The 26,820-nt window shown below is 40.9% G+C and overlaps 1 protein-coding gene and 1 long non-coding RNA gene across 2 annotated transcripts in view; one reads left to right on the top strand and one right to left on the bottom strand.

Moving 5' to 3' along the window:
* The first annotated feature begins 15,969 nt into the window (after positions 1 to 15,969).
* Positions 15,970 to 26,820, top strand: part of LOC113043657 (hydroperoxide isomerase ALOXE3-like) — a 56,193-nt gene continuing 45,342 nt past the window's right edge. The window contains exons 1-3 of the mRNA XM_026203167.1: positions 15,970 to 16,025; positions 16,133 to 16,191; positions 16,286 to 16,436. Coding sequence (XP_026058952.1) covers positions 16,293 to 16,436 — 144 coding nt within the window. The 5' untranslated portion in view covers positions 15,970 to 16,025; positions 16,133 to 16,191; positions 16,286 to 16,292. The remainder of the gene's footprint in view (positions 16,026 to 16,132; positions 16,192 to 16,285; positions 16,437 to 26,820) is intronic.
* On the bottom strand, positions 18,969 to 24,606 carry LOC113043658 (uncharacterized). Its single transcript, XR_003275765.1, has 2 exons — positions 23,840 to 24,606; positions 18,969 to 19,096 (listed from the first exon to the last, which is right to left on the bottom strand). It is a non-coding gene; the product is annotated as an uncharacterized LOC113043658 (long non-coding RNA).

The following is a 26,820-nucleotide window of genomic DNA, read 5'->3' as shown; positions in this document are numbered from 1 at the left end:
TACCTCCCCACTCCTTAATAGTGTGTTTAAATATTTTTTGAGGCTGGCACTGTGGAGCAAGCAGATAAGAGGGAGGTGCCAGTGATGGAGATCCCACTGATGCAGCAGAGAAGAGAGAGATAACACAGAGAGTTGAGCAAGAGCAGCCACCACCTAGCAAAAAGACAGCACTGGAAGATCTCCTTGGTGCAACATTTGCTAAACCAACAGTCTCTCAGTCTAGATGTAGGATAGAAGTAGAGATTGAAATGTACAAAAAAGACACTTCTATTCCCCTCACTAGCTGTCCACTGAAATGGTGGAAAGAAAATGCTCAAGCGTACCCACTTCTTTCCTCTCTTTCCAAGGCTTACCTAACAGTTCCAGCAACTTCTGTTCCCAGTGAACGTGTTTTTTTCTACAGCAGGGGATATTGTGAATGCTCAAAGATCCCAGCTTCTGCCAGAAAATGTAGATATGTTGGTTTTTCTGCAAAAAAACCTGTAGGTAAACTAAACAAACCTAGTGTCTATGTTTGAACTTATTTGAACAGAAAACCATTGAACCTTTTTTTTTATACTGCTTTCAGAAGTTCTGTCTTAGGTTTCTTAATTCTAAGTTCATGTTAAATAAAAAAAAATTAAACAAATCAGTGACAGACAGACCTATTCAGTTGGTAATTTGAGTACAGAAAGGTTTTTATTAAACCTTGAAATTTGATATTTTATGTACAACACAGAAAGTTGTTGAAATTTGTTTGTTTTTGAAATAAATCTGTTATTTAAATTTCAGTTTCATTTTTTTAAATTTTGTTCAAAATATCATGATATGCATCGTATCGTGAACCCAGTATCGAGATACATACCGTATCGTGACCCAAGCATATCGTTACACCCCTAGTTCTTAATGATCTAGATTCATTTTTGTCTAGTTTATCCACATTGGAACGTAATGACTTAATCTCCTTGATTAAACAACATGAGAATTTGTTTCCTGATGTGCCTCGTCGAACAACGGCAATAGAACATGACATTGATGTGGGGGCCTCATTTCCAATTAAACAGCATCCTTATCGTACAAACCCACACAAAAGGTTGTTGCTTCAGAATGAGGTAAAGATTCTGGCATTGCAGAATCTAGTAATAGTCCATGGAGTTCTCCCTGTTTACTCATTCCAAAAAGTGATGGTTCCATGCGTTTTTGCACAGATTTTAGAAGGGTGAATGCAGTTACAAAACCTGACAGCTACCCATTACCGCGTATCGACGATTGTGTTGATCGCCTGGGTTCAGCTGTATTTGTCAGTGAAATTGACCTGTTGAAGGGTTACTGACAAGTTCCGTTGACCCTTCGTGCCAAAGAGATTTCAGCCTTTGTAACACCAGATCATTTTTTACAGTATACCGCCATGGCCTTTGGCCTTCGAAACGCTCCCGCCACTTTTCAAAGGCTCATCAATGGCGTGCTGGATGGTGTGCCTAACTGCGCAGCCTATCTGGATGATTTGGTGGTCTATAGTGCCACCTGGCCTTCTCATATGGCCAATCTTTCCACAGTGTTTCGTAGGTTATCGGAGGCTAATTTAACCATTAACCTGGTTAAATGTGAGTTTGGCCAGGCTACTGTCGTATATCTGGGTAAAGTGGTTGGTCGTGGGCAGGTGCGTCCTGTCCAGTCTAAAGTTGAAGCGATTTTAAATTATCCTCCTCCAACCACTCATCGCGAACTTCGTCGCTTCCTTGGCATGGTAGGTTACTACCGGTCATTTTGCAAAAATTTCTCTGCTTTTGCCTCGCCCCTCACTGATTTGCTCAGTCCGAAAGTGACCTACAATTGGACTCCACAGAGTCAGGCTGCTTTCGAGTCTGTTAAAGCACTGCTGACTACTGCGCCTGTGTTAGCCGCTCCTGATTTTTCTCGGCCTTTTTCTATTGCTGTTGATGCGAGTGATTTAGGAGCAGGAGCTGTTCTTCTACAACAAGACAGGGATGGTCTTGAACACCCGGTCTGTTTTTTTTCGTGCAAATTTAACTGTCATCAGCGTGCTTATTCGACCATAGAGAAGGAAGCCCTTGCTCTTGTGCTTGCCTTTCAGCACTTTGAGGTCTACGTGGGAGGTGCTGCATGTCCGGTTGTGGTATACACAGATCACAACCCCTTGGTTTTTCTTGATCGCATGCGCAATTCTAACCAGCGCTTAATGCGGTGGAGTTTGATACTGCAAGGTTACAACTTGGAGATCAGGCATATTCGAGGACGCGACAATGTAGTTGCAGATGCATTGTCTCATGCTTGATTGGGATAAACTTGAAAATAAATTGTAAAAAAAAAAAAAATAGCACTAATTTAGTTTTTTTCGTTTAGCAGGGTTTCGGTGCCATTGCTGAATGTTAATGGGTTTGTAAATATTTATTTGTAAGTATTAATTATTGATTTCAACCCCAACTTTTTTCTTAAGGGTGGGGGTGTTACGCTATTAAGCGATTTGAATAGTTTGAGCTGCTTAATTGCGGTTATGCTCCCGTTATTTATTTTTTCTCCTCTAGGTCAATGATGTCCAGGTGTTTGCTGTTAGTGGGTGGGGCAACCCACTTTAAAGACGCCTTGTTTGATGTACAGGGGGGCGGGCTCTCCTTTCATTCTCATCAGCTCCCGCTGGCAGACGGAGCGCAGCTCCGTGGTGTCTCGCTGGGCTCGCACGGCTCAGCTTATGATCTTTGTGGAGGTTTTTTTTGTGTTGAGTTAATATTTCCGTTTCCACAAGCACGTGTTCCGGTATGGGATTGATGTTTGTGTTTATAGTTGATTTTTAGAGCGGTGGTGGTGGAGATTCTGGTGATTGGTGTTTCCAGGTTATTTAGTTTAGATTAGTTAGTGCAGCAGTTAGAGGACCCGGAAGACTCACGGTAAACATTGTATTTTGTTTTTGGTCGGGAGATAGGTAAGTTTTATCTTGTGCTGTAGTTATGTGAGATCAGGATTTTCTTTCTGTTTGTTTTGTTATTTTTACCACCACGCTCGGTTTATGTAAAAATCATTATTTCATTAAATTAAATTTATTGTTGCAATGTCACTGCGTCTATGGTTTTTGTATGTTATGTTGTACCAGTTTGGTTTATTACCATGGTCACGTTACAGAGAGAGAGAAGTCTAAGACTATTCTTAAACTTGGAGCTCATTATATTGAAGTACATATCCAAACACCAGAAACGTTATGCATTTTATGAATAATGAAATGTTATGAAAATTATGAATTTTATTTATTCACATGTTGTATGGTTGAAATAATATTTTAGTTCACAACTCTAAGTTCCGTTGTTTAAAAAAAATGCTTTATTGGTTAATGTTTCATAAACCTTCAGTTGTTATGCTCTAAAATCCATGCCATTATTAATTTCACAGTATTTTTACCACCTAAATGACTAATCTTCTAAGTCACAATTCTATAATGGTCAAATTACTCAGGCCAATGGTATTTTTTTAATGACATTATTTTATTATTATTATTTGAATAATTGTAGCTTACATAAATAGGTAAAGCAAAACAAATATTCGGATTGTCCCTTATTTTTCCCCTTGTTTTCCTAAAGAATAAACACGTATTTTTTACAAGAATAAACATGACATATTATTAATTAATAAAAATAATTTAACCAATTAAAACCTTTTTTTAAAACTTGAATTTAAATACTATTAAACTAACTTTAAATTCTCAAGGAGTTTATAAGTAAAAGTTCTAAATGAACTTGTGTTAACAATATAATTAGAACTAACAATATAATTCGATTTTTTTTAAAATGAACAATTCCTGTATAAAATGGGACAGCAACCTTTATATCAGTGGTTCTCAACCTTTTTTTCCAGCGAGCCGCACTATGGTCTAAGTGCAAGTCTACGCATATAATTTACATATTACGTCAGCAATACAAACCAACCTGATTTATAATATTATAGCCTAACTATTATGATATATAATCTATTACATTCATTGAAATAAACAATTCTACTCCCCATAAATAAAACACCTGATGCTGTCGGGAGCTGACCAATTTTGTGAGATTCAGCTTGAAAGGAGTAACACAAAGAAGTTGCGATTGTAACGCCTGTGTTATACTTTCCGCATGAGCAATCCGGACGCGTACACGGCCAGCGCGGACGCAGACTTCTTCAATTTATACTTCTGAATGTGCAGGCTGATGGCCAGCTCTGCAATTGCCCAGAATTATTGCACATCTGACTGTCTTTATAATCTTTTACTGACGGATTGCACAGGTTCGAGTAGCAATGAGCTTCTTCACTCTGCCTGCACATGTGCAATTTTGTTTTTGATCCTCCTGACCAGGCGCACCTGTCCACGCGGTCGTCTGCTAGAGTCTCTGCACACACTCTCCAATGATGATTTTTACTTCACGCCTACCTAGCGGTCCATAGCGGACTCACGGACACAGAAAGTTTGACAGAGGGTTTAAGATGCAGGCTTGCATGTCCTGACGTGCAACATTTCAGAAAATGTGCGTTCACAAATGTAGCCTATTTTGACCCAAATATGGAAAGCACTATTGAATTTAATAATATGAGGTTCTCTCTTGAGATATTTGCCACATTTCTTCAATTAAGGATTGTTACATAGTGTATGGTGTTTCCATTTATCTGAACTTGTTCAAGTGAGTTGCGGGGCAAAAAAAAAAAAAAAAAGAAAATCCAGCACTTCTCCTTCAATACTGATACTGCGACTGTTGACAGTTTGTACATGTTCATTCGCTGGCATTTTTTGAATTTCTTTTTTTTTCTCCCTTAAAAAACAAATGTGTATGTGTTCGTTAAATGCTTATGCCAGTGCTCATGTCTGAAAATAATATATGAAGAAAAAAAATAAACACTTAAAAACATTAGGATATAGCTTATATTTCATTAGTAGCATAATTTTTTTTAAATTGATGTAAACAATAAAATTTTACAAACTGATAAAGTTTTTTTTATTCAGCATGTGGTGCGGGCCGCATTAGAATTCGTGACGGGCCGCGGGTTGAGAACCACTGCTTTATATCAAACATTTTTAAATCGTCCACAACTGAGCTTTGCGGGAGGCTGATCTTTGATGGGAAGTCGTGGCCTAATGGTTAGAGGGTTGGACTCCCAATCGAAGGGTTGTGGGTTCTAGTCTCGGGCTGGACGGAATTGTGGGTGGGGGGAGTGCATGAACAGTTCTCTCTCCACCTTCAATACCATGACTTAGGTGCCCTTGAGCAAGGCATCGAACCCCCAACTGCTCCCCGGGCGCCGCAGCTCCGGGTGTGTGCTCACAGTGTGTGTGTGGTCATTGCTCTGTGTGTGTGCATTTCGGATGGGTTAAATGCAGAGCACAAATTCTGAGTATGGGTCACCATACTTGGCTGAATGTCACTTCACTCACTCACTCACTTTTTATCTGCGCCAGATCACGTGAAGTGAATGTAATGAACAAAGTCGTTTTCAGATGCAATGAAAGAAAGAAAAAGCAAAAAAAACATGGATAACCTAGATTAGTGCCAGGCTCTGTTCTGAAGTAAAATAATTATAATTACTGTTAACCAAGAGTAACACATTTTAACGGATTAATTGCCTATTTTCATTTGCTGAATGTTTTCTTTATTTTTTTATATTTTAAACGCGCTAAAAAATTAAGTTTGTCAGAGGAAAAAAATATATGAGTTGTGTATAGGTTTCATTTGAACGGATCAATCACCTATTTTCGTTTGCTGCATGTTTATTTATTTATTTATTTTTAAACACGCTAAAAAAATAAATCAGAGTTTGTGAGAGGAAATAAATAGGCTATAGGCTCGATCGGGAGAAATCAAACGTTTCCATATTTGTGATGTTGCCCATTTGAACCTTAACTAGGCTATTATTCATGAGGTAAATAGGCTGTGTGCGTTTCATTATTGATGAAAAAAAAATAATCATAATTAACAATATGTCAAAGTGCTCACGCCGAATGTCTGGTGAACGACTTCTGTTTCCAATATGTGCGCGAGGCACCAGCACGATCAGTTGAAACAAATAATACTTAATTTTTGGTCACACATAAGGCATAATTCAAAAATGCTGGTAGTATGAAAAATCAAGAATAATAACAGAGTTAATACTAATTATTGCTAAATGCTGAACTGTTCCCATTTCGCTCTCCATATGGAACCTGAAGATTTTTTTAAACCAAGAATGAATCGAAATGAAAATGAAATTAAAACATTTAGCTATAAAATATAGGCCTTATATTTATTTACTGTTTAATAAAAATAGCATGCATATGATCCTTTGTATTAAGGTATTCTATTAATTTTTGTTTAGTAGACTGTAGTCTAAGTCTATCCTACATTTAAAAAATTAACAAATTGTAAAAAAAAGTTTTTTTTTTTAAATGTTACAATGTTATATCATAATGATATTGTTGTTTTACTTCCTTCTTTTATCTCATTTTACAATTACATTCATTTCGCAAGGCGTCCCTTTGCGCCACCTGGCGGTAGTTTCGCAAATGATTTTAACACGCGACTGAATTTCAGTTACTGCCGCGGCGGTAAGCCCCAGAAAGGCTGGCCACCTACTGTATGCTTCCACTAAGTCAAATAACGAGAAAGAACCAAATTGCCTATCACAGCTATGCTGATGATACCCAGATTTACCTAGCCTTATCTCCAAATAACTACAGCCCCATTGACTCCCTCTGCCAATGCATTGATGAAATTAATAGTTGGATGTGCCAGAACTTTCTTCAGTTAAACAAGGAAAAAACTGAAGTCATTGCATTTGGAAACAAAGATGAAGTGTTCAGGGTGAATGCATACCTTGACTCTAGGGGTCAAACAACTAAAAATCAAGTCAGGAATCTTGGTGTGATTCTGGAGACAGACCTTAGTTTCAGTAGTCATGTCAAAGCAGTAACTAAATCAGCATACTATCATTTAAAAAACATTGCAAGAATTAGATGTTTTGTTTCCAGTCAAGACTTGGAGAAACTTGTTCATGCCTTTATCACCAGCAGGGTGGACTATTGTAATGGGCTCCTCACCGGCCTTCCCAAAAAGACCATTAGACAGCTGCAGCTCATCCAGAACGCTGCTGCCAGGATTCTGACTAGAACCAGGAAATCATAGCATATCACACCAGTCCTCAGGTCCTTACACTGGCTTCCAGTTACATTTAGGATTGATTTTAAAGTACTTTTACTCGTATATAAGTCACTAAATTACCTAGGACTGAAATATATTGCAGATATGCTCACTGAATATAAACCTAACAGAGCACTCAGATCATTAGGATCAAGTCAGTTAGAAATACCAAGGGTTCACACAAAACAAGGGGAGTCCTCCTTTAGTTTTTATGCCGCCCGCAGTTGGAATCAGCTTCCAGAAGAGATCAGATGTGCTAAAACACTAGTCACATTTAAATCTAGACTCAAAACTCATCTTTTTAGCTGTGCATTTGTTGAATGAGCACTGTGAAATGTCCGAACTGATTGCACTATATTTTCACCGTTTTATTATTTATTTATTTTTTTAATGTAAAATAATTTTCGAACTGTTTTTAAATGTCTTAATCATTTTAAAAGTTTTAAAATTGCTTGTTTTATTTTTGTTATTATTTTTCTTCATGATTATTTTACTTTCTTTTATGTAAAGCACTTTGAATTACCATTGTGTACGAAATGTGCTATATAAATAAACTTGCCTTGCCTTTCCTTACAATCGGACACTATTGGCCGGCCGGGTGGAACTACAAAAGGTATGCTCCATTTCGCCGGTTCTTTATGGATCTTCGGTAACAGGTAAAATAGTCTTGGTCTGGGTGGGCCCTCACCCATCAGATATTTCTCTTGTTTACCATTTATTACCCTCTTTTGCACCATATCCTCTAATATATCTTCCACTTCCTTTGCAGTTTCCAAGTAGACTGGACCCTCGAGTGGATGATAATGATCGTGCACGGACAGCTGTCTGAGACCCTCCCCTATATAATGTGCCCTGTCTAGTATGACCGTAGCATTACCTTTGTCAGCGGGTTTAATAACTATATTAGTGTTATCGCATAGCTCTTTGAGGGCTCTCTTTTCCCCGGTGGTCAGGTTGGGGGTTCTGCCGATGCCCCATTGAAGGCTTTTCAAGGCGTAGTTATCAGCCCTGATGACTTTGCCGATTTATTTAGGCAGGTTGGACAACGGGGGCTCCCAATCAGATGGGTGGGTAAAAGGCACTTTCTCTTTGGAATTCTTTTTGCCCTCAAAATATGTCTCGAGCTTAATTCTGCGATGATAAGACTGTATATCCGCTAACAATTCTTTTTTTAGGCATTTGGGAGGGGTGGGAATGAAGGAAAGGCCCTTCTCCAGAACGGAGGTTTGATCTTTCGTTAAGATCAGGGACAGAGACTCAGGGACAGATTAATTATACGTTTTTGGGGACCACGTTTTGGGCTGTCGGGTTTTAGAAGTTTAAATGGTCCATCCAATGAGTGAACAGTGCCTTGGCCGTAGCCGGTCTCCAATGGACGCCATCACCCTCCACCCGAAAATGTGTGGCCGCCAGGAGGGGGATGGTGTTCATGTTCTTGCCGATAAAGCGATTCATATGTTCAATCATTTCTCGTTCGGCTAGTGGTAGCGCTCTAGAGAAGTTGATCAAAGGCACGATGACAGCTGTCTGCGGTAAGATCCTTCTCGCAGTTTGGTAGGCTTTTTGAATCTCCGCGATTGCTCTCAATTTATGTCTCTGTTTTCGGTTGTTAATACCAAAAGTCAGGATGATCTGATCCGGGACCAGAGATACCGTGGCCTTTTCCAGAAGATTGCTCGCGTGTTGGAATTTTGCACCCGGGAAGCAATCTATCTGGAGGTCTGAATCATCATATTGAGGGAATCTAGACAGGTTAGAGTAGCCAATCATGACCGTTTTCTTTTTAATCGTTAAGCTCCAGTCTATGAATTTTCTATTTGTGATAATGTGAAGTAGCGGGCGGTTCAGGGAGCTGGAATGCGGACTTTCGGGTGACGCTTGTAGCGTCACAGTCTGTAGCGCCGTTGTGGTCGCTGGAGGCAGCACCGTTTGTTGCTGTCGGTATGGGAATCGATGTCCGTTTCAGAGCACTGGGTTCACCCTGCTCAACCTGTCTTGGGTTAGGGTCTGACAGAGGGTCGAGTTCTTTAAGGAACAGCGACAGTGGAGAAGGTATTTTCTCTGGGGTCGATGGGTCGTCAGAAAATAACAACCCGTCACTTTGGGAAAGATTCGGAGACAATGGGCGAAGATATCGGGGGGAAGGGGAGTCGTGTGGGGTCCGGTCTTCCGCCATCAGACTCCGGTAAAGCCTCTTCACCTCGTGGAGTGGACGCCATATTGTTAACCCGTGGGTCCACTGCCAGAGGTGGGGAAATCTCAACAGAGCGTTCCGTCACGGGGTTCCTCCTCAAAAGACCAGTCCCCTCTGGCTGGAGGGGGTGTGACAGTGCGCTGTCGGGGGCAGAGAGTAGGAGAGGTTTGTATTGACACATTTTGGTGGCTAACATTCTGTCTTACAGGGTCAATGCCAACGGAGGGCTGGGCTGATGACGGCGGTTGAGTCTGCAGAGGAGCCCGACTGGTGGAAGCGATCACCGCGGCTTAAGTGCGAGGAGGTTCTCTCGCTGGAGGCTTTGCAACGACATTCTGTGCCGAAGTGCTGCTGGTTAGTGGAAGTTCCGCTGTGATGAGTGCTTCTGCCTGCTCAATGGCTTAAGCGCTAACTCTGCCTCTATAATTTCTATCCACCCAATGTGAGGCCACTTCAAAGGCTTCGGGCCAGTCATCTCGGTTGGTCTGAGTGCAAATTTTTTCTACAGTTAACTCGATAGTGGATTTGTAATGCTGTTCCAGAATCAACTGTGGGGTGTAGCACCAGTTTTTCGCATTGCCCTGCAACAGTTGTGCCACGCGCTCATTGCTAAACGCTGGTCTCACTGTCTCAATGAGGAGGTCCGTCAGATCGGAGAAGGTGATAGGTAGATTATTCTCCACCTTTGTAGTGACATTCTCTAGATGGTGTATCAGACGGATGAGCTCGTAAAAAAGTTTGATGGTGTTTTTTAATTGTGGTGGTGCCGGTTTAAAATCTGGATTTTGTCTCAAATGTTTTTTTACGTTAAGACGCCCTTGTTTTGTCCAATTTGTGTTTCTAGGTGGGGGGTATTGTCGATCCACGTTCCTATTGGTGAAATAGCGAGGAGTGTTAACCCGAGATGAAACAAAATCTTGAGTCCTACCACCATCATTGTGGAAGGAGACCGTTCTGGGTCTCTGGTGGTACTGGGCAAGGAAGCGTGTGGGGGGTCCAGTCCTGGACACCTCCCTCGGGTTGGGTCCAGAAGCCTCTGGAAACCCATTGGAATTTGTGAAATTCCTGTTTTTGTATCTCTTCCCCCCTTTCTGTTTCTTATTTCTTTTCCAGGGACGGGACTGTGGAGCTGTGTCATATGGTCTCCTGTATGGGAAACTCCGCTCATTAACGTGAGGGCGTGTACGCAGGGGAGTAATTATAGTCTCTGAAATTCGGTGTGACACTAGTGTGTCTCACTTTGAGATGAGGTGTATTCCTCTGTCTCGAACGGCCCCGAAAAATATCCATGATAACACAATGTTGAACTTTTTTTTAGTGTTTTTATTGTGGTTTTTTTTTGTATTTTTTTTGTTTTTTTGTTGAACCAGGAACAGTGAAATAAAATAAGAACAAATAAAATAAAACCAGATAAAAATGAAAAAAAGTGGCCAAATGTTCAAGTCCTTCGCGACGTTTTGGTATATCAATAATACCTTCTTCAGGCTTGACTTGAACTTTTATATATAACAAATAAACAAATGATAAAGATATATATGAAAGTGCAATATATATCTATATAAAGGCACACGCATAGGCTATAATATGCATAGATTATACTATGTGTATATATAAATATATATCTATTATTAAACATATCTTTAGGGTTAGGGTTAGGTTAATGGATTAGGGAAGAAACATGACCGGAGGCTAACATTAGTTGTTTTCATGCCTTTGCATAATATTGCATATATATTTGCACTGTCATTGTTGGGAGACACTGATCAGCTAACCTAGAGTTTCTCAAGGTTAAATGTAGACCTTTTTATCTGCCACGGGAGTTCACTTCCACCATAATAACCACAGTCTATATTCCACCGGATGCTAATGCCAAGCTTGCTTTGAACGAACTTCATGCAGCCATTAGTAAACAACAGACTGCTCACCCAGAGGCTGCTTTTATTGTCGCGGGTGATTTTAATCACTGCAAATTAAAAACAGTACTCCCCAAATTTCACCAGCATGTTTCCTGCCACACCAGAGGAGACAAAACTTTGGATCATGTTTATACAAACATTAATGGAGCTTACATCGCGAGCCCCCTCCCCCACCTCGGACAGTCTGATCACCTTTCTTTGTTTCTCACCCCTAAGTATTCACCCCTCATCAACCGTGTGAAGCCATCAGTGAGGACCATCAAAGTGTGGCCAACTGGAGCTGACTCTTTACTTCAAGACAGGTTTCAACACACTGACTGGAGTATGTTTGCTTCACAGGCTGCCTGTGGCTCTCACACGGACATTGATATCTACACCTCCTCTGTACTGGATCACATCAACTCCACCATTGACAGTGTAACAACAGAAAAACAGATAACAACATACCCTAATCAGAAGCCATGGATGAACAAGGAGGTGCGACTTCTGCTGAAAGCCCGCAACACCGCTTTCAGGTCAGACGACGCTCAGGCCTACAGTAAATCCAGGGCTAACCTGAAAAGGGGCATCAAAAAGGCGAAGTACTGCTACAAGTTGAAGGTAGAGGAACACTTTTCCAACTCTGACCCCCGACGCATGTGGCAGGGCATCCAGATTATCAGTGACTACAAGTCAAGCAACTCCACACCAACAGTCACGGACGTCTCCTTCCTTAACGAGCTAAATGACTTTTATGCTCGCTTCAACAGCGACAGCAAGGAGACGGCCACCAAAATCTCAGCCTCTTCAGACCACCAACCTCTCAAACTCACCTCCACAGATGTCCACACTGCACTGAGCCGGATCAACGCACGCAAGGCTGCTGGCCCGGATGGCATTCCTGGACGTGTGCTTAGGGCATGTGCAGAGCAGCTTGCAGGGGTCTTCACAGACATTTTCAACATGTCCCTCATCCAAGCAACTGTGCCTACATGTTTTAAGTCCACATCCATTGTGCCAGTACCAAAACACTCCTCCCCAACGTGCCTCAATGACTATTGTCCCGTAGCACTCACACCCATCATTATGAAGTGCTTCGAGCGACTGGTCCTAGCACATCTCAAAGACTGCCTCCCACCCACACTGGACCCACACCAATTTGCCTACCGCAGAAATAGGAGCACAGAGGATGCAGTATGCACAGTGCTGCACTCTGCACTCACACACCTGGACCATAACAACACGTATGTTAGGATGTTGTTTGTTGACTTCAGTTCAGCATTTAACACCGTCATTCCCTCCAAGCTGACCACAAAATTTGGAGACCTGGACATTAACAGCTCCCTCTGCAACTGGATTATGGACTTTCTGACCAACAGGCCTCAGCATGATCGGTCAGGCCACAACCACTCCACCACCATCACACTTAACACTGGTGTACCACAGGGCTGTGTGCTGAGCCCATTCCTCTACTCCCTTTACACCCACGACTGCAAGCCTGTGCATGGATCCAACTCCATCATTAAGTTTGCAGACGACACCACGGTGATTGGCCTCATCAGTGACAACGATGAGACTGCCTACAGGGAAGAGGTACAGCACCTGGCCACATGGTGCGCTGACAATAACCTGCTCCTTAACACCAATAAGACAAAGGAACTCATTGTGGACTTCAGGAAGAAGAATGGAAGCACGCATGACCCCATCCACATTAACGGGATGGTTGTTGAACGTGTCTCCAGCTTCAAGTTCCTGGGAACCACCATCTCGGAGGAACTGTCCTGGGCCACAAACACCTCCAGCCTGGTCAAGAAGGCTCACCAGCGCCTTTTCTTCCTCAGGACACTGAAGAAGAACCAGTTGTCTTCAACCATCCTGGTGAACTTTTACCGGTGTGCGATCGAGAGCATCCTGACCAGTTGCATCACAGTCTGGTATGGGAACTGCTCAGTGGCTGACCGCAAGGCACTGCAGATGGTGGTGAAAACTTCCCAACGCATCACAGGGACACCACTTCCTGCTCTTGAGGACATCCAGAGGAAACGCTGTCTACGTCGAGCTCGCAGCATTCTGAAGGACTCCTCTCACCCTGACCACGGACTGTTTAACCTCCTCCCCTCCGGGAGGCGTTTCAGGAGCCTCCGAACAAGGACCACAAGATTCAGGAACAGCTTTTTCCCTAAAGCTGTCTCCTTGCTGAACTCTGCCCTCTGACACCCTCAACACCCCCCACACCACACATAGACTCCTCCCCCTCTTCAACACTATGATTTATTTATTTACTCACAACAAGCAAAAAGTAACTTGTTATTACTTGCACTACTGTCTGTTCATCCAGGAACACTGTACAATCCATCTGCACATTGAAATATTTTCTATGCACTTTACTGTCCATTGCAATAATGTAAATTATGTTCATAGTTCTGCCTATAGTGTACATACACTTTTACATAGCCCATCTGTATAGTATGTTCATAGTACACCTATCTGTATATCGTGCTTATAGTATTTAATATCTGTAAATTATGTCCATAATACTTACCTGTATAGTTATTGTACATATTATAGACCTTTATTCTGTACTTACTGCTTATTGCACTTCTGGTTAGATGCTAACTGCATTTCGTTGCCTTGTACCTACATGTGCAGTGACAATAAAGTTGAATCTAATCTAATCTAATCTATTGCACCATTTCATGCTTATCATCTTCAGAAAGATGTTTCTTCCTCCTCATATCGCATGAGAATCGGGACTTGCTTTATAATGGTAACCTCTTTAGAAAGGCTTTCCCCTTACCTAAGAAGACCTTTGGAACGAGTGTATAAATGGAGATGGTCAAACATTCTTTTGTATATACTTTGCATCTTGTCTATTGATAACTGAAAACTATTCATGCCATTATGAATGTGAAAAAAGTGAAACTGTGTGTGTGTGTGTATGTGTTGCTGGTCACACACAGTGCAGTGAAAGAGCAGAAAGTTCAGCTGTGGTCAGATAAGACTTCCTCTATTTTCAACGATTTAAAACAACCGGCACAGTTATTAGTAAAAGTACTGACGCAAACATAGAAATGCAGACGTTAGTGGCTTGGTGTAGAAATGTTGTGTTGCATGTTGTGTCCACGTGTAAGATATCTGCTTTCCCTGCCATCTGTATCAGTCCTAAATGTTATGAGCGCTTATTAAACGGCAAGATGCTAAGGGTCAGTGGCCTCTCGTCAAAGTAGTAAAATATGTACAGCCATCACACTCCAGAGTAAAGTACAGTTGTAGATCATCAGCATACAAGTGATAGTTAATATTATGCTCTTTGAAGATGGACCCCAGGGGTAACATGTATAACGAAAACAGAGTCGGACCAAGGACTGATCCCTGAGGAACCTCCCAATAAATAGGTATGCGGAGACATGATTTCCAGTTTAGACAGAGCATGTGCTGTCATGCAAATAAGAGGAAAGCCACTTACCAACAACAACATCAACAACAAACTTTATTTCTAAAGCACATTTAAAAACAACCATGTTGACCAAAGTGCTGTACATTAACATGAAACAGTAAATAGACAGGATACAACACCAGACATTTACATCAATTTCTCATGCCGGATTAAAAGCCAAGGAACAAAAATGTGTTTTAAGTCGCGATTTAAAAACCGAAAGGCTGGGGGCCAATCTCACATGAAGAGGCAATTTATTCCACAGTCTTGGGGCTGCGACTGAGAAAGCTCGATCCCCTCTGCCCTTAAGCCGTGTTTTAGGGACAACAAGAAGAGACTGGTTTGCAGACCTTAAAGACCTTGAAGGAGCATGTGGCTTCAACAAAGCAGTAATATAGACTGGAGCTAGTCCATGAAGGGCTTAAAAGACAAACAATAGAATCTTAAAATGAATCCTAAAGTTAACAGGGAGCAGTGAAGAGAGGCAAGAACTAATATGATCTTTCGAGTTCCAGTCAGGAGACGAGCGGCAGCATTTTGCACCAGTTGTAGACGAGACAGGGAGGCCTGGCTAATGTTACGGCGTCCAGTCTCCCATCATTTAGCCACGGTTCTATTTTAACTTTTTGTCAACTCTTTTTAAAAGGTGCAACATTATCCAAGATCTCAGAGCAAACATGATTAAAAGAATGGAGGCTGATAACAGAGTTGCAGAAGTAAAATTAAACCTAATTAACCTTTTTAAATCTCTTCTTCAATATTTGCTCTGGGTACGGTGGTCCTGACTCAAGCGCCGGTCCTAAGTTATGGAATAATTTACCGCTTGCTATCCACTTGAACGCTTTGAAAACGGATTTAAAAAGCACTTTTATATCTTGCTGTGTGATTCTGACCCAGAAGTAACTAAATATTAATTCTAAGTTGTTGTGTTTTGTATTCTCCTTGTTAGGTTTTCTTGTTTGCTTTGTAAAGCACTGTGGGCTGCGCTTGAGGCAGTGGAAATGTGCTTTATAAAAAACTAAACTTAATGAAGGTATATATGAATATGCCCCCCCCCCACCCCGATGCCACTGCCAAAGACAAACCAAGTTGCTCAACATTTTGCAATGATATTGCAAGGAATGAACAAAGGCGAATTCAAAGATTAAATTTCAGTGTCATGAAACATTGCAACCAATCATAAACTTCAGTTTAAAGACTTTCCTTATTTGTACAAAGGAAGGTATTAATTTTTAGATTGGGTGTCATTACAGTGACGAAAATGAATACATTACAAGGAAGTTATAAAATCCTTGGGTTCTTCTGCTCTTGTCCTCTTCTTGTTCAGGTCATTCTGAAAGCTACAAGGTCCTTGTTTTGGCAAAAACCTGGTAATAAAACTTTATAGATCTTTGCTACGTAGTATTTAATTAAAATGTATTTCATTGTTTTGGTAATTTCCATGACATAAACTGCTCTCTTTTTACAATCAATCTAGTTACAACAGTTGTTGCAATTCTTACATCACTAGCATTGTGATTTCTCTTACAGAAAGAGGTGAGCATCTCTTACTCTCTCTGGACTTGGGGATATTCTTTGGTGGTCTCATGTTTTTATTTTCTCTTAAAAATCACTGTCCATTACTTTGCAGAACAGCCATGGTGATCTACACAGTGACGGCGTACACAGGAAAGGGTCTTCTGGCGGGCACCACTAGCCGGATCTCCATCCAGCTGCGCGGCGCTGAGGCTGAGAGCGAGGAACAGAGTCTAAACCACATTCAGGGGTTATGGCAAGCATCGGTAAGGGCATCAAACCAACAGGAAGGAGTTTTAGACTAAAAACCATCAGTCAACGCTATTTAATGAAAGATATTTAATGAAAGATATCTGAAAGAGTAGTGATAAATATATATATTTTTAATTTACCTTAAAATTATCTTCCCATATGAACGATGGCGTATTAGGGACATTTGTTGGTAAAAAAATAAATAAATAAAAACATACAGAAACGTATAGTCACAACATTGCAGGAAAAAACTCGGAATTAAAAGTAGAATATTATAAAGTCACAAATTTGAGAGAGAAAAAAACCCTCAGAAAACTAGTGTGAAGGACCCACATTGCTCCACACGGCTGTACTTATCACACCATAACCGGGAATCCCTCACGCACTGAGTGGCTGTCTAACATGCTCTGCCAGTGACAAAGACTAGCTAGGCCATTACAGTCATAGCGGATTATCATGAATATCCAAAGCAAAACAGTGTCAGTCGATTAACTTGGCAGGCTATCGGCTGTTTCTTCCGTTCACAGCTTGCCTCAGCCATTGAGAAATAGGTTCTCCGTGACCTTTGCCCCTGCGCACCTCTGGATCAGCCGTCGGGAAGCGGCTCTGTATCACCTTCAGGATGGGCAAAGTCAAGCACTGCGGTTATAGTGATTCAATTAACGTTTATTTACATAACGCTTTTCACAATACACATCATTTCAAAGCATCTTAACTGAAAGTGCATGAGTCCACATTACAATTTACAGTGATCTGTTATCAGAGGAACCTGTCTAAGTCAAGTAGAAATGTAAATATACAAAGTCACAGTTAGCTAAAAATTTATTAATTTAAACAATGTAATAATTTAATGCAGATATTATGAGCTCATTGAAGTAATGAATACTTGTTTGTAACCAAATGATTATGATATTTAGCAAATATAGCATTGGAGAGTGTTGTCTTCGCAGTCTCTCCTCAGGTGTATGGTGTTGTGGCAAAAACAATTACAAACAAATAGCATCTCAGTGTAAGAGACAAGGAATCAAATTATATTTAAGGAAAGAAGTTTATTTTCCTTAAAGAGGTGCGTTCACTGTTTCAGCAGCTACCCTGAAACACAACAGACCTGAATCACACTGAAAACAGACAGCCTTATTATACTGTTATCACCTCCCACTTCTTACAAGGCTCCTTCTCTGTAAATTTCCACTTAACCCCGTAACCCAAACCTAGTTGTTTCCAGAGAAAACAATGGTCCTTCTAACCCTCCTGGGCTTTTATTATCTTCACATCTTTGAGGTCTCCTGCGCTAAAGAGTTCAAAGGCTATTTCTGTTTACTGTGTGTTTGTGTGCCTTCACACCCGTGAGGTCAAAAGGTCTTTATTTATGGCTAACCTCTCTGTCTTTAAATTACCCGCACTAAGGACTTCAAAGGCTCTTTGTTACTGTGTGATGTCTTTGTTGCATTTCAGGTTACATACATACATACATATTGAGAGAGAAAAACACAAGTAGTATCAAAAGGGAAAAGAAATGAAAATATATAAAGAAAAAAACAAAGCAAAACAAAACCCTGCACAATGTTTAAGAAAGTAAATAAGAAAGAGTAAAATGTAAATTTTTCTACAACAATTCCTCCTCTTTATCATTCTCTGATAAACGATTTGGATGAATTAACATTAGTTTTGATAACAACTTAAAAATAATAAAAAAAAATAAAAAAAAAATAAAAATAAAAATAAAAACTTGTTTCTAATTCTAGACAAACTCATACATGATTATAATATTGAAAAACATAAATGATTATAATTGTTTCAAGTCATTTCATCACAGTTATACTCCTTAAGTCTGACTTTCATATACCTGATCAATCTTCACATTTCTGTGTAAATGTCATCACTCTCGTCACTCTCATAATCATCACATCTGTGTTCGCTATCTATTGGATAAGCAGTCAGTTTTACTGCTTGTATGGGCGACCCAGCCCTGACCAATCACTGTACTGAGCTGGAAATACATCTCATAATTCATTGCAAGCAAAACATGATCAGAATTCCTATCACTACAATTGGCAGAACAGTTTGAATTATCCAGTACATCCATCCTCCCCACAAAGACATAAACCCACCCGGCCCACAGGTTGTCAGTCCGCTCGGGTTCTCTTATGGTCTCTCTCATGGGTTCAATTATGTTGCAAAGTCAAAATGAATGTAGTCTTACAAAGTCCACACACATTCCTGGCAGTCTGAATGGGTGCCACGGTCTTGAGCGATCCATCTTGTCTAATGATTGCAGCTCTTTGCAATGTCTCTGGTTGTGGCTGCACAGATGGCTTTACTCTGCTCACCGGCCTTATCACTCCTCTTGAGTGACCTTGCTCTTGCACTTGGTGTTTGGGCTCGATCTTGAAGCTTATTGTTGAACTTGTTGTTGTTGTTGCTGAGGCTCCTCCTCCTGTTGCCCTTCCGATATGGGCGAACTCTCCTGCAGTGGCTGGCGTGCACACACGAAGCTCTCTCCCCGACCTTCACTGCCGTGTGTGTTCTCAGCAAAACTTGGAATGGCCCTCGCCACCGTTTCGCCCTCCAGTTCTTCCTCCTCAGGTCACGAATTACCACGTAATCCCCCGGCCTGATCTTATGCAGAAACATCTCAGCAACCTTCCTCTGGGCAGCTTTCACCTGCACACAACTGTTGGATAACAGACAAGACATTCAACATTTCGTTTTCAGACACATCCGTTGATGGAACCCTGGGTTTTTTCCCCCTTCTATTCCCATGAATGGTGGTCTACCAAAGAGAATTTAGAATGTCCTCAAATTTGTTTTGACTCTCTTTCTCATTGTCATGTAACATCCTTTTTTTTTTTTTTTTTTAAGTATCAGCGAATATTGAGAAAGCCCTTTGTAAACCACAATTCTTTCATCTGTGCAATCATTCCCCCTTTTGATACATGCTCTAACCCATGTGTCAACTTAGCATAATGTTTAAAAAAATAATGTTTGGGAAAACAGGGTGTTCCAACAACGGATCTCCACACGCTATAAACAGCCTTATGCCTTCCAGTTGTTTTTTCTCAGCTCCTGTGGAAAAAGACTGCATGCTCTGTAAACAAGGAGAAATGTAAAGATTAATGTCAACTTGTGCGCAAGTGACTCTTTTACTATCATCTTCATTCTGATCCTCAGCGATATCAGCTCTAGCATTTCCTGTTGAGGTGAAACTTTTATCATTAGTATGCGCTGCGCACTTAAAAATCGCAATTTTGTCTGGCAATAGAATAGCCTCGGGCAGGTCCGATACCAGAGACGCGTTTAGTATCGGCCTCCCTTCCAATTTCAATAATTTTCTGTGCTTCCACAAAGCACTAAAGTCATGCGTGACCCCGAAAGTGTATCACTAGTCTGTGTATCTTGTCACGCATTTATCTGCTCTCAGTTTACACACTTCGGTCAATGCAACCAGTTCTGCTGCCTGCGCAGAATAGTGTGATGGTAATTTGTCAGATTTCAGAGTTTCAAATTCAGTCGTTACAGCATAACCCACTTTATTCTGCCCTGTTTGTGGATCTTTCGAGGCAGACCCATCCACAAAGAGGACATTGTCACAATTATCAAGCGGTATGTCTTAAAGGTCTGGACGTGGTGTGCACACCTGTTAGAGTGCTGACAGACAACAGTGATGTTCCTCACCATCCTCCTGTGTGGGCAGAAGGGTGGCAGGATTCAAAGTTGTGCATCGTTTTACAGTTATGTTTGGCATGTCCAACAAAATTGTATGATACCTCAGCCATCGGGCTGTAGACAAATGTGACGTTCTCTATTCTTGCAAAATCATGGATAGTGCGTGTGGAACCATTAAAGTCAAATCAGAGTAGCCTCGAGGCCATCACAGCCAGCTCGGCCGCTGCCACTGCTCTCAGGCAGTGTGGAAGTCCTGCAGCTACAGCATCAAGTTTCGCTGAAAAATAGGCCACAGGTCACAGTCTGTCACCATGAGTCTGCAAGAGAACAGAAGACATAAAACCATTCTTTTCATCAACCATCTGTACAAGCGGGCAGTTTATGATAGGAAGGCCTAACGTTGGAGCCATAGCAAATTGCACTTTCATGTTATGCTTCCTCAGCCTCGCTTGTCCAGACAAGTCTGTCACCTGACCTCAGCCTTTTCCCTGTCATTAGGGCTTGTAAAGGCTGCTCAAAAATGGCATAATTAGGGATGAATATTCTGCAGTAAGTACACATACCCAAAAAATGACAGCATCTATTTCTTTGTAACTGGTTTTGGCACCTCTTTTATGGCCCGTACCCATTTCTCATACAGTGCTTTGCTATTTGGTTTGATCACATGTCCCAGGAAGGTTACTTCCTGTTTCACAAACTGCAGCTTTAAAAGACTAAACTTGTGGTCCCCCTGCTCAAAATGCTTCAGGAGAGTCACAGTGTCGGCAATGCAGAAAGTTTTATCTTTGGCACAGATTAATAAATCATCGCTCTGCCCACAATTTTGATGGTATTTCTGCCAAAGAAATATAAACATCTGAGGCAGAAATAGCCCCCACCCCAATTTCTTCTAAGTTTCTTTTTTGTGTGTGTGTGTTTTTTTACACACATCATTCTTCACAAAAGAACAGTTCTCAAAACCTGCACATCAAAATCACAGTTTGATTTAAAATGCTCCAACACTTTTGCTCTGTGCTATGTCTTTATCAACTTCAACCCAGTCTGTGGCCTGTAGGCACTTTTTCACAAAAAAAAAAAAAAAAAAACCTAAATCTTTCCACTGCTGCTTTGACATTCGACACAAATAGATGGGGAACACTCTCTTCTGTCATTAAATAACACTGCAATTGTTGTTCATTCAAACTCACAAAGCACACACACATTCTCTGTCCAGAAGATCTTGTCAAATTTCACACTTTCATTCTCCACACCACTAAACCAAGTTTCTTCATACTCTGAGTCTCACTCAACTACGACATGTGACGTGCAATGCATTTTATCAGGCTTCATACACTCTGTGTTGATTGGTGTTGTTCAAACCTTAGCCAATTTCAATATCATCTCTGCCCAATCAACTTCTTTTATCTACCATTCATAAGCCCATTGCGGCTCAAATTTAGAACATGTTTTTTGTGGTGCTTCCTCAATGCTTATGCCATAGGAATCAGCACGGAGAGACAAATTTAATTCACACATTAAATCTCTGGCCATTAGATGATGGATCAAATGGCCTGAAGCCGAAGTGCTTTCATTCACTTTTCTTGTCATTTTCGGCACACATGGCAAGTCACATGGTCGTAAAGCTCTGGCACGCTCCGGAATCGACTTAAAAGTTAATTATTATTCCCTCTACTATTATTGGGTATCTTGGGATTTGAGAAAACCTGTGCTTTTGTACAGTTTTAGTCATTCTTCAGAAACACTGCTCAAAATTTCATCATTCACAACATTGTTCAAAACACACAAAGATTTGCAAGCAGATTCTTCATTGCAGATAGCAGACAGTACATCAGTGTATGTGTTTGTGTTTGTGCATGTTTTGCGTGTTAGAAATAAATGTTCACTTCCCTTTCTCGTAGTCAGCCACTGACCTCCTCGAACTGGACCATCTCCGTCCTGCTCTCCTTCTCTTCAATCTTTTCAGTGTCCACACGCGGAGGAAATTCTGCGCTTACTGCATTAGTGCAATTTTCCACTTCTTTCCTGCATGGTCCCAGTCTATGTGCACACATCTCACGTCCGTTGTCGCCAGTTTTCTGCTCACCTTATGCCAGTTTGCTGGACTCATTTTCACACCCAGCATTCGTCTCAGTTCTTGTGAAGTCGGGCTGAACTCCTGGCACAGTAAAAGCAGTTCTTTCGCAAACCTTTCGCCCGCGTCCTGCGGATCCGGTAGATGTGCCATCACGTCTTTCATATCAGACAATGTCCAAGCTCTAAAAACCAACATTGGTCCATCTGGACCCGCAACTTCAACCATCGGAGCTGTTAGATTCGGCGCTGTGTCTTTGATCTTGTCACTCTCGGTCGGCTGGTACTTGGTCTTACCGAAATAGTTGTGCTGGGAACCATTTCAGACGTGTTCCCGAAAACCATAGACAGTAAAAGAAATGGACACAGCGACCCCATTGGAACTCAATTGAGACAAGTGAAGCCCATTTTTAGCGTTTTTTAGCACTTCCTTTTCTGACGCGCAGACTCAAACGAAACTTGACGCCGTCAGAAACCTGTCTGCCAGATGTAAATCTTCTAGTAGCTGTGCGTGCAAACTGCCATCGTTAATCTTGCAGAGACGGTGAGCTTGAGCGGGGAGTTATTTGTCGTGAGTGAGCAGGAGTAAGTATTCTGATTAATTATTTTGTATAGTATTTTAAAATTCAACGCCAGTACGCCATATTAAGTTAATTGCCTGCGAGCTTCTCCTCCTGTCTCTACGGTAATGCGACAGAGAGCCGAGTGGTTATGACGCAATCGTTAGCCTATTTTTTACAAAAACTGTTTATACGGGGCCATAATGTAACATAGAAGGTAATGGAGCCCTTTATACATTGTCGTGTATCTTTAGAAATAAATAATGGACAAACAGAGTCTTTAAACGCCTCAGATGTAAAGTTATTCGCTGTCAAAGTGACGCCAAAATGAATGGGAGTCAATGGGAATGCTAACGCAAGTGAAGTTCTGCTAAAAGATGGCAGCCCCCACCCGACTTCAACTTCCGGTCGAGTTCCTTGCCCCTTGCCGAAAACGTCCTGTTCTTCGTCTTCCTCGCTGTCTGTGGCAGCGAGCGCTGAAGGTTTTACCGCCGCCTGCTGTACTGGTGGTATTGGTGCTCGTGGGTATTCTTGCGCTTGTGGCATGTGCGCTGCTGCGTCTGCTGCTGCTCGCGCTCCTCTCGCTGCTACTCGTGCTGCATTTTGTGCTGGTCTTTGGAACGGAGAGCAGTCGAGATCGTGGTCCAGTTTCAGGGCTGTCAGCTCTGCCACAGGGTAGTGATGTTTATAAGCCGGCGGTGCTGACCCGATCTCGGGTGCATATTGGAAAACACAAACACACTTTTCATTAGTAGCATTTTGCTCCGGTGGAGCTGTTTTCTCACACACATTCTCTTCTATCTTTTTCATTTCACCCCTACCGTTACATGCCAATTCTTTCTGCATTTGCTTTTGTTCTCGTCTTTCAGCCTCTTCTAACCAACAACCTATAGTCTGCTCACATCCTCTACACACATGACGAAAACACATACAACAACCATTCTGTTTTTGATTATTCTTTTCAACGGACTCTCTCACAACATTCAGTCTTATTTTACTCAATGTCCCTTCTTCGGGAAAATCATGATATTTGATCAGCTTTTCCATGTCTAACATGCACTTATGTCCATAATTCTTTTTCATTTGACCGAAAACTGGTGTATAAAAATTTGCTAGGTTACTGTTTGGTGATCCCATGTTGGCTGACTTCAATCTCTTCTGGATTTCCTTCGACGCACGTCTATAATCTGTTAAACGTCTTCAACAGATCCGATTTTGTCACCTCAAATCGGCAAGGTTAGCAAAAAATGCTCTGTAAATTAAGCTTACTCAAAATCTTCACTCGATTGAATGATTCTAGTTCACCTAATCAGCTGTGGCTCTTCCGTCCACCTACAAGCAAGTTTTCGGCATAAAATTGATTAAAGCTTCTAGTTTTCGGCATAAAATTTTACAATTTGCCTCTTGAAAACCTCTGCACCATGTTACAATTTGCCTCTTGAAAACGTTCTCTGCTCGCTGTGGCTCTTCCGTCCACCTACAAGCTAGTTTTCGGCATTAAAATTGAATTAAAGCTTCTAGTTTTCGGCATAAAATTTGCCTCTTGAAAACCTCTGCCCCATGTTACAATTTGCCTCTTGAAAACCTTCTTTGCTTGCACCAAAGCGATGGTCAGCCACTATGGTTCACACACAGTCATGTCGAATTACACCACTCAAAATAAACAATTTACAGTCTCTTACCTGAGATGCTTTTACTGCCACCGGGTTCTTTCTGATCTCATCTGAGTCACTCTGGCCCTGAAAGCAGTTTTGGCTCTTCTCTCTCAATTTTCGAGGTAAGACCAGAGCCTGGTGCTCTGAGATGATCACTTCGTCAAATCCGCTCAGGACCAGAAGAAACCACTGTGAGATCCCACTATTCTGACACCAAATTGTTGTGGCAAAAACAATTACAAACAAATAGCATCTCAGTGTAAGAGACAAGGAATCAAATTATATTTAAGGAAAGAAGTTTATTTTCCTTAAAGAGGTGCGTTCACTGTTTCAGCAGCTACCCTGAAACACAACAGACCTGAATCACACTGAAAACAGACAGCCTTATTATACTGTTATCACCTCCCACTTCTTACAAGGCTCCTTCTCTGTAAATTTCCACTTAACCCCGTAACCCAAACCTAGTTGTTTCCAGAGAAAACAATGGTCCTTCTAACCCTCCTGGGCTTTTATTATCTTCACATCTTTGAGGTCTCCTGCACTAAAGAGTTCAAAGGCTATTTCTGTTTACTGTGTGTTTGTGTGCCTTCACACCCGTGAGGTCAAAAGGTCTTTATTTATGGCTAACCTCTCTGTCTTTAAATTACCCGCACTAAGGACTTCAAAGGCTCTTTGTTACTGTGTGATGTCTTTGTTGCATTTCAGGTTACATACATACATACATATTGAGAGAGAAAAACACAAGTAGTATCAAAAGGGAAAAGAAATGAAAATATATAAAGAAAAAAACAAAGCAAAACAAAACCCTGCACAATGTTTTAGAAAGTAAATAAGAAAGAGTAAAATGTAAATTTTTCTACAACAATGGCATCTGAAGTCTTCATTATAGACTGGGTCCAAACTCTTACCTCAGGATGGGCATCCGAAGATAAAACACTGAAGCAAAATAGAAAATAATTAGCATAGCTGCTGTTCATGGCATTGGATTATCATGTGTATTTGATCTGATATAACTCTATAAGTGTAGGAGATGCATTATGTGAATGCTAGTTAAAGAGATGTGTCTTTAATCTTGATTTAAACTGGGAGAGTCAGTCTGAGTCCAGGAAGACTATTCCAGAGTTTAGGAGACGAATGTGGAAACACTCTCCCTCCTTCAGTGGACTTAGATGTTCTAGGTACTACCAGAAGCCCAGAGTGTTGTGTGATGGATAGTACGGTGATAGAAGATTAGTTAAATACACAAGAGCTAAACCATTTAGGCATTGTAGGCCAGTAGCAATACTTTGTAATTAATACAGAACCTAATAGGTAACCACTGGCATTTTGGACTAACTGTAGCTGGTTTATTGAGGATGCAGGACAACTAGCTAGTAAAGCATTACAGTAATCTAGTCTCGAGGTCATGATTGCATGATCTAACTTTTCTGCATTCGAAACAAGAGCATGTTCTGGAGCTTAGCGATGTTTTGGAAGAAGGCAGTTTTCGTGACATATAAAATATGATTTTCGAAAGACAAGTTGTTGTCTAATATAACGCCCAGGTCTTTAACTGTAGAGGATGGAGTTACAGTAGATCCTTCCAAATGAATTTTTATATAGCAATATTTTATATTTTTAACGCATTCTGTCAACTTAGACAATTTAGAGAATTCATCTGGTCGTAATGAACTATACTATAACTGAGTATCATCGGCATAACAGTGGGATTCTGAGCACGACTGTATATTGAGAGTAGCAGAGGGCCTAACACAGAGCCTTGAGGCACTCCATCATTTACTGACATTATCTTAGATTGTTCCTCATTAAGGTACACAAAATGGTGACGGTCTGATAGATACGATCTAAACCACCTTAATGCCTGTCTCTGAATACCAGTGTAATTCTGTAATCGATCTATGTGTATTTTATGATGTGTCAAAGAGTAAAACTCCTATAGAGATATAGCAAAAAAGAGCCTAACTGAGCGGACACGACTTTTTCTAGTATTTTAGACATAAATGGAAGATTTGAAATGGGTCTGTAATTTGCTAATTCATTTGGATCTGTGATTTCTTAATGAGAGGCTTAATAACTGCCAGCTTGAACGTCCTAGAGATAAAGACAAGTTAATAATATTGAGAAGAGGCTCTTCCGCTACAGGTAACACTTCTTTCAGTAGTTTAGTAGGTATTGGATCCAGAGGTGTCAAGTAACGAAGTACAAATACTTCGTTACTGTACTTAAGTAGAAATTTGGGGTATCTATACTTTACTTGAGTAATTATTTTTCAGCCGACTTTTTACTTCTACTCCTTACATTTTCAGGCAAGTATCTGTACTTTCTACTCCTTACATTTTAAAAATAGCTTCGTTACTGCTATTTCATTTTGGCTTGTTTTCATTCCGGGTGTCATCATTCAAAAAAATAAAATAAAATAAAAAAACTATAGTATCCAGATAAATCGC

Source organism: Carassius auratus, chromosome 25 (genome assembly GCF_003368295.1).
Source record: "Carassius auratus strain Wakin chromosome 25, ASM336829v1, whole genome shotgun sequence".
NCBI lineage: Eukaryota > Metazoa > Chordata > Actinopteri > Cypriniformes > Cyprinidae > Carassius > Carassius auratus.
Note: the sequence above shows the minus strand (reverse complement) of the source record. Positions and strands in the feature narration are given on the sequence as shown.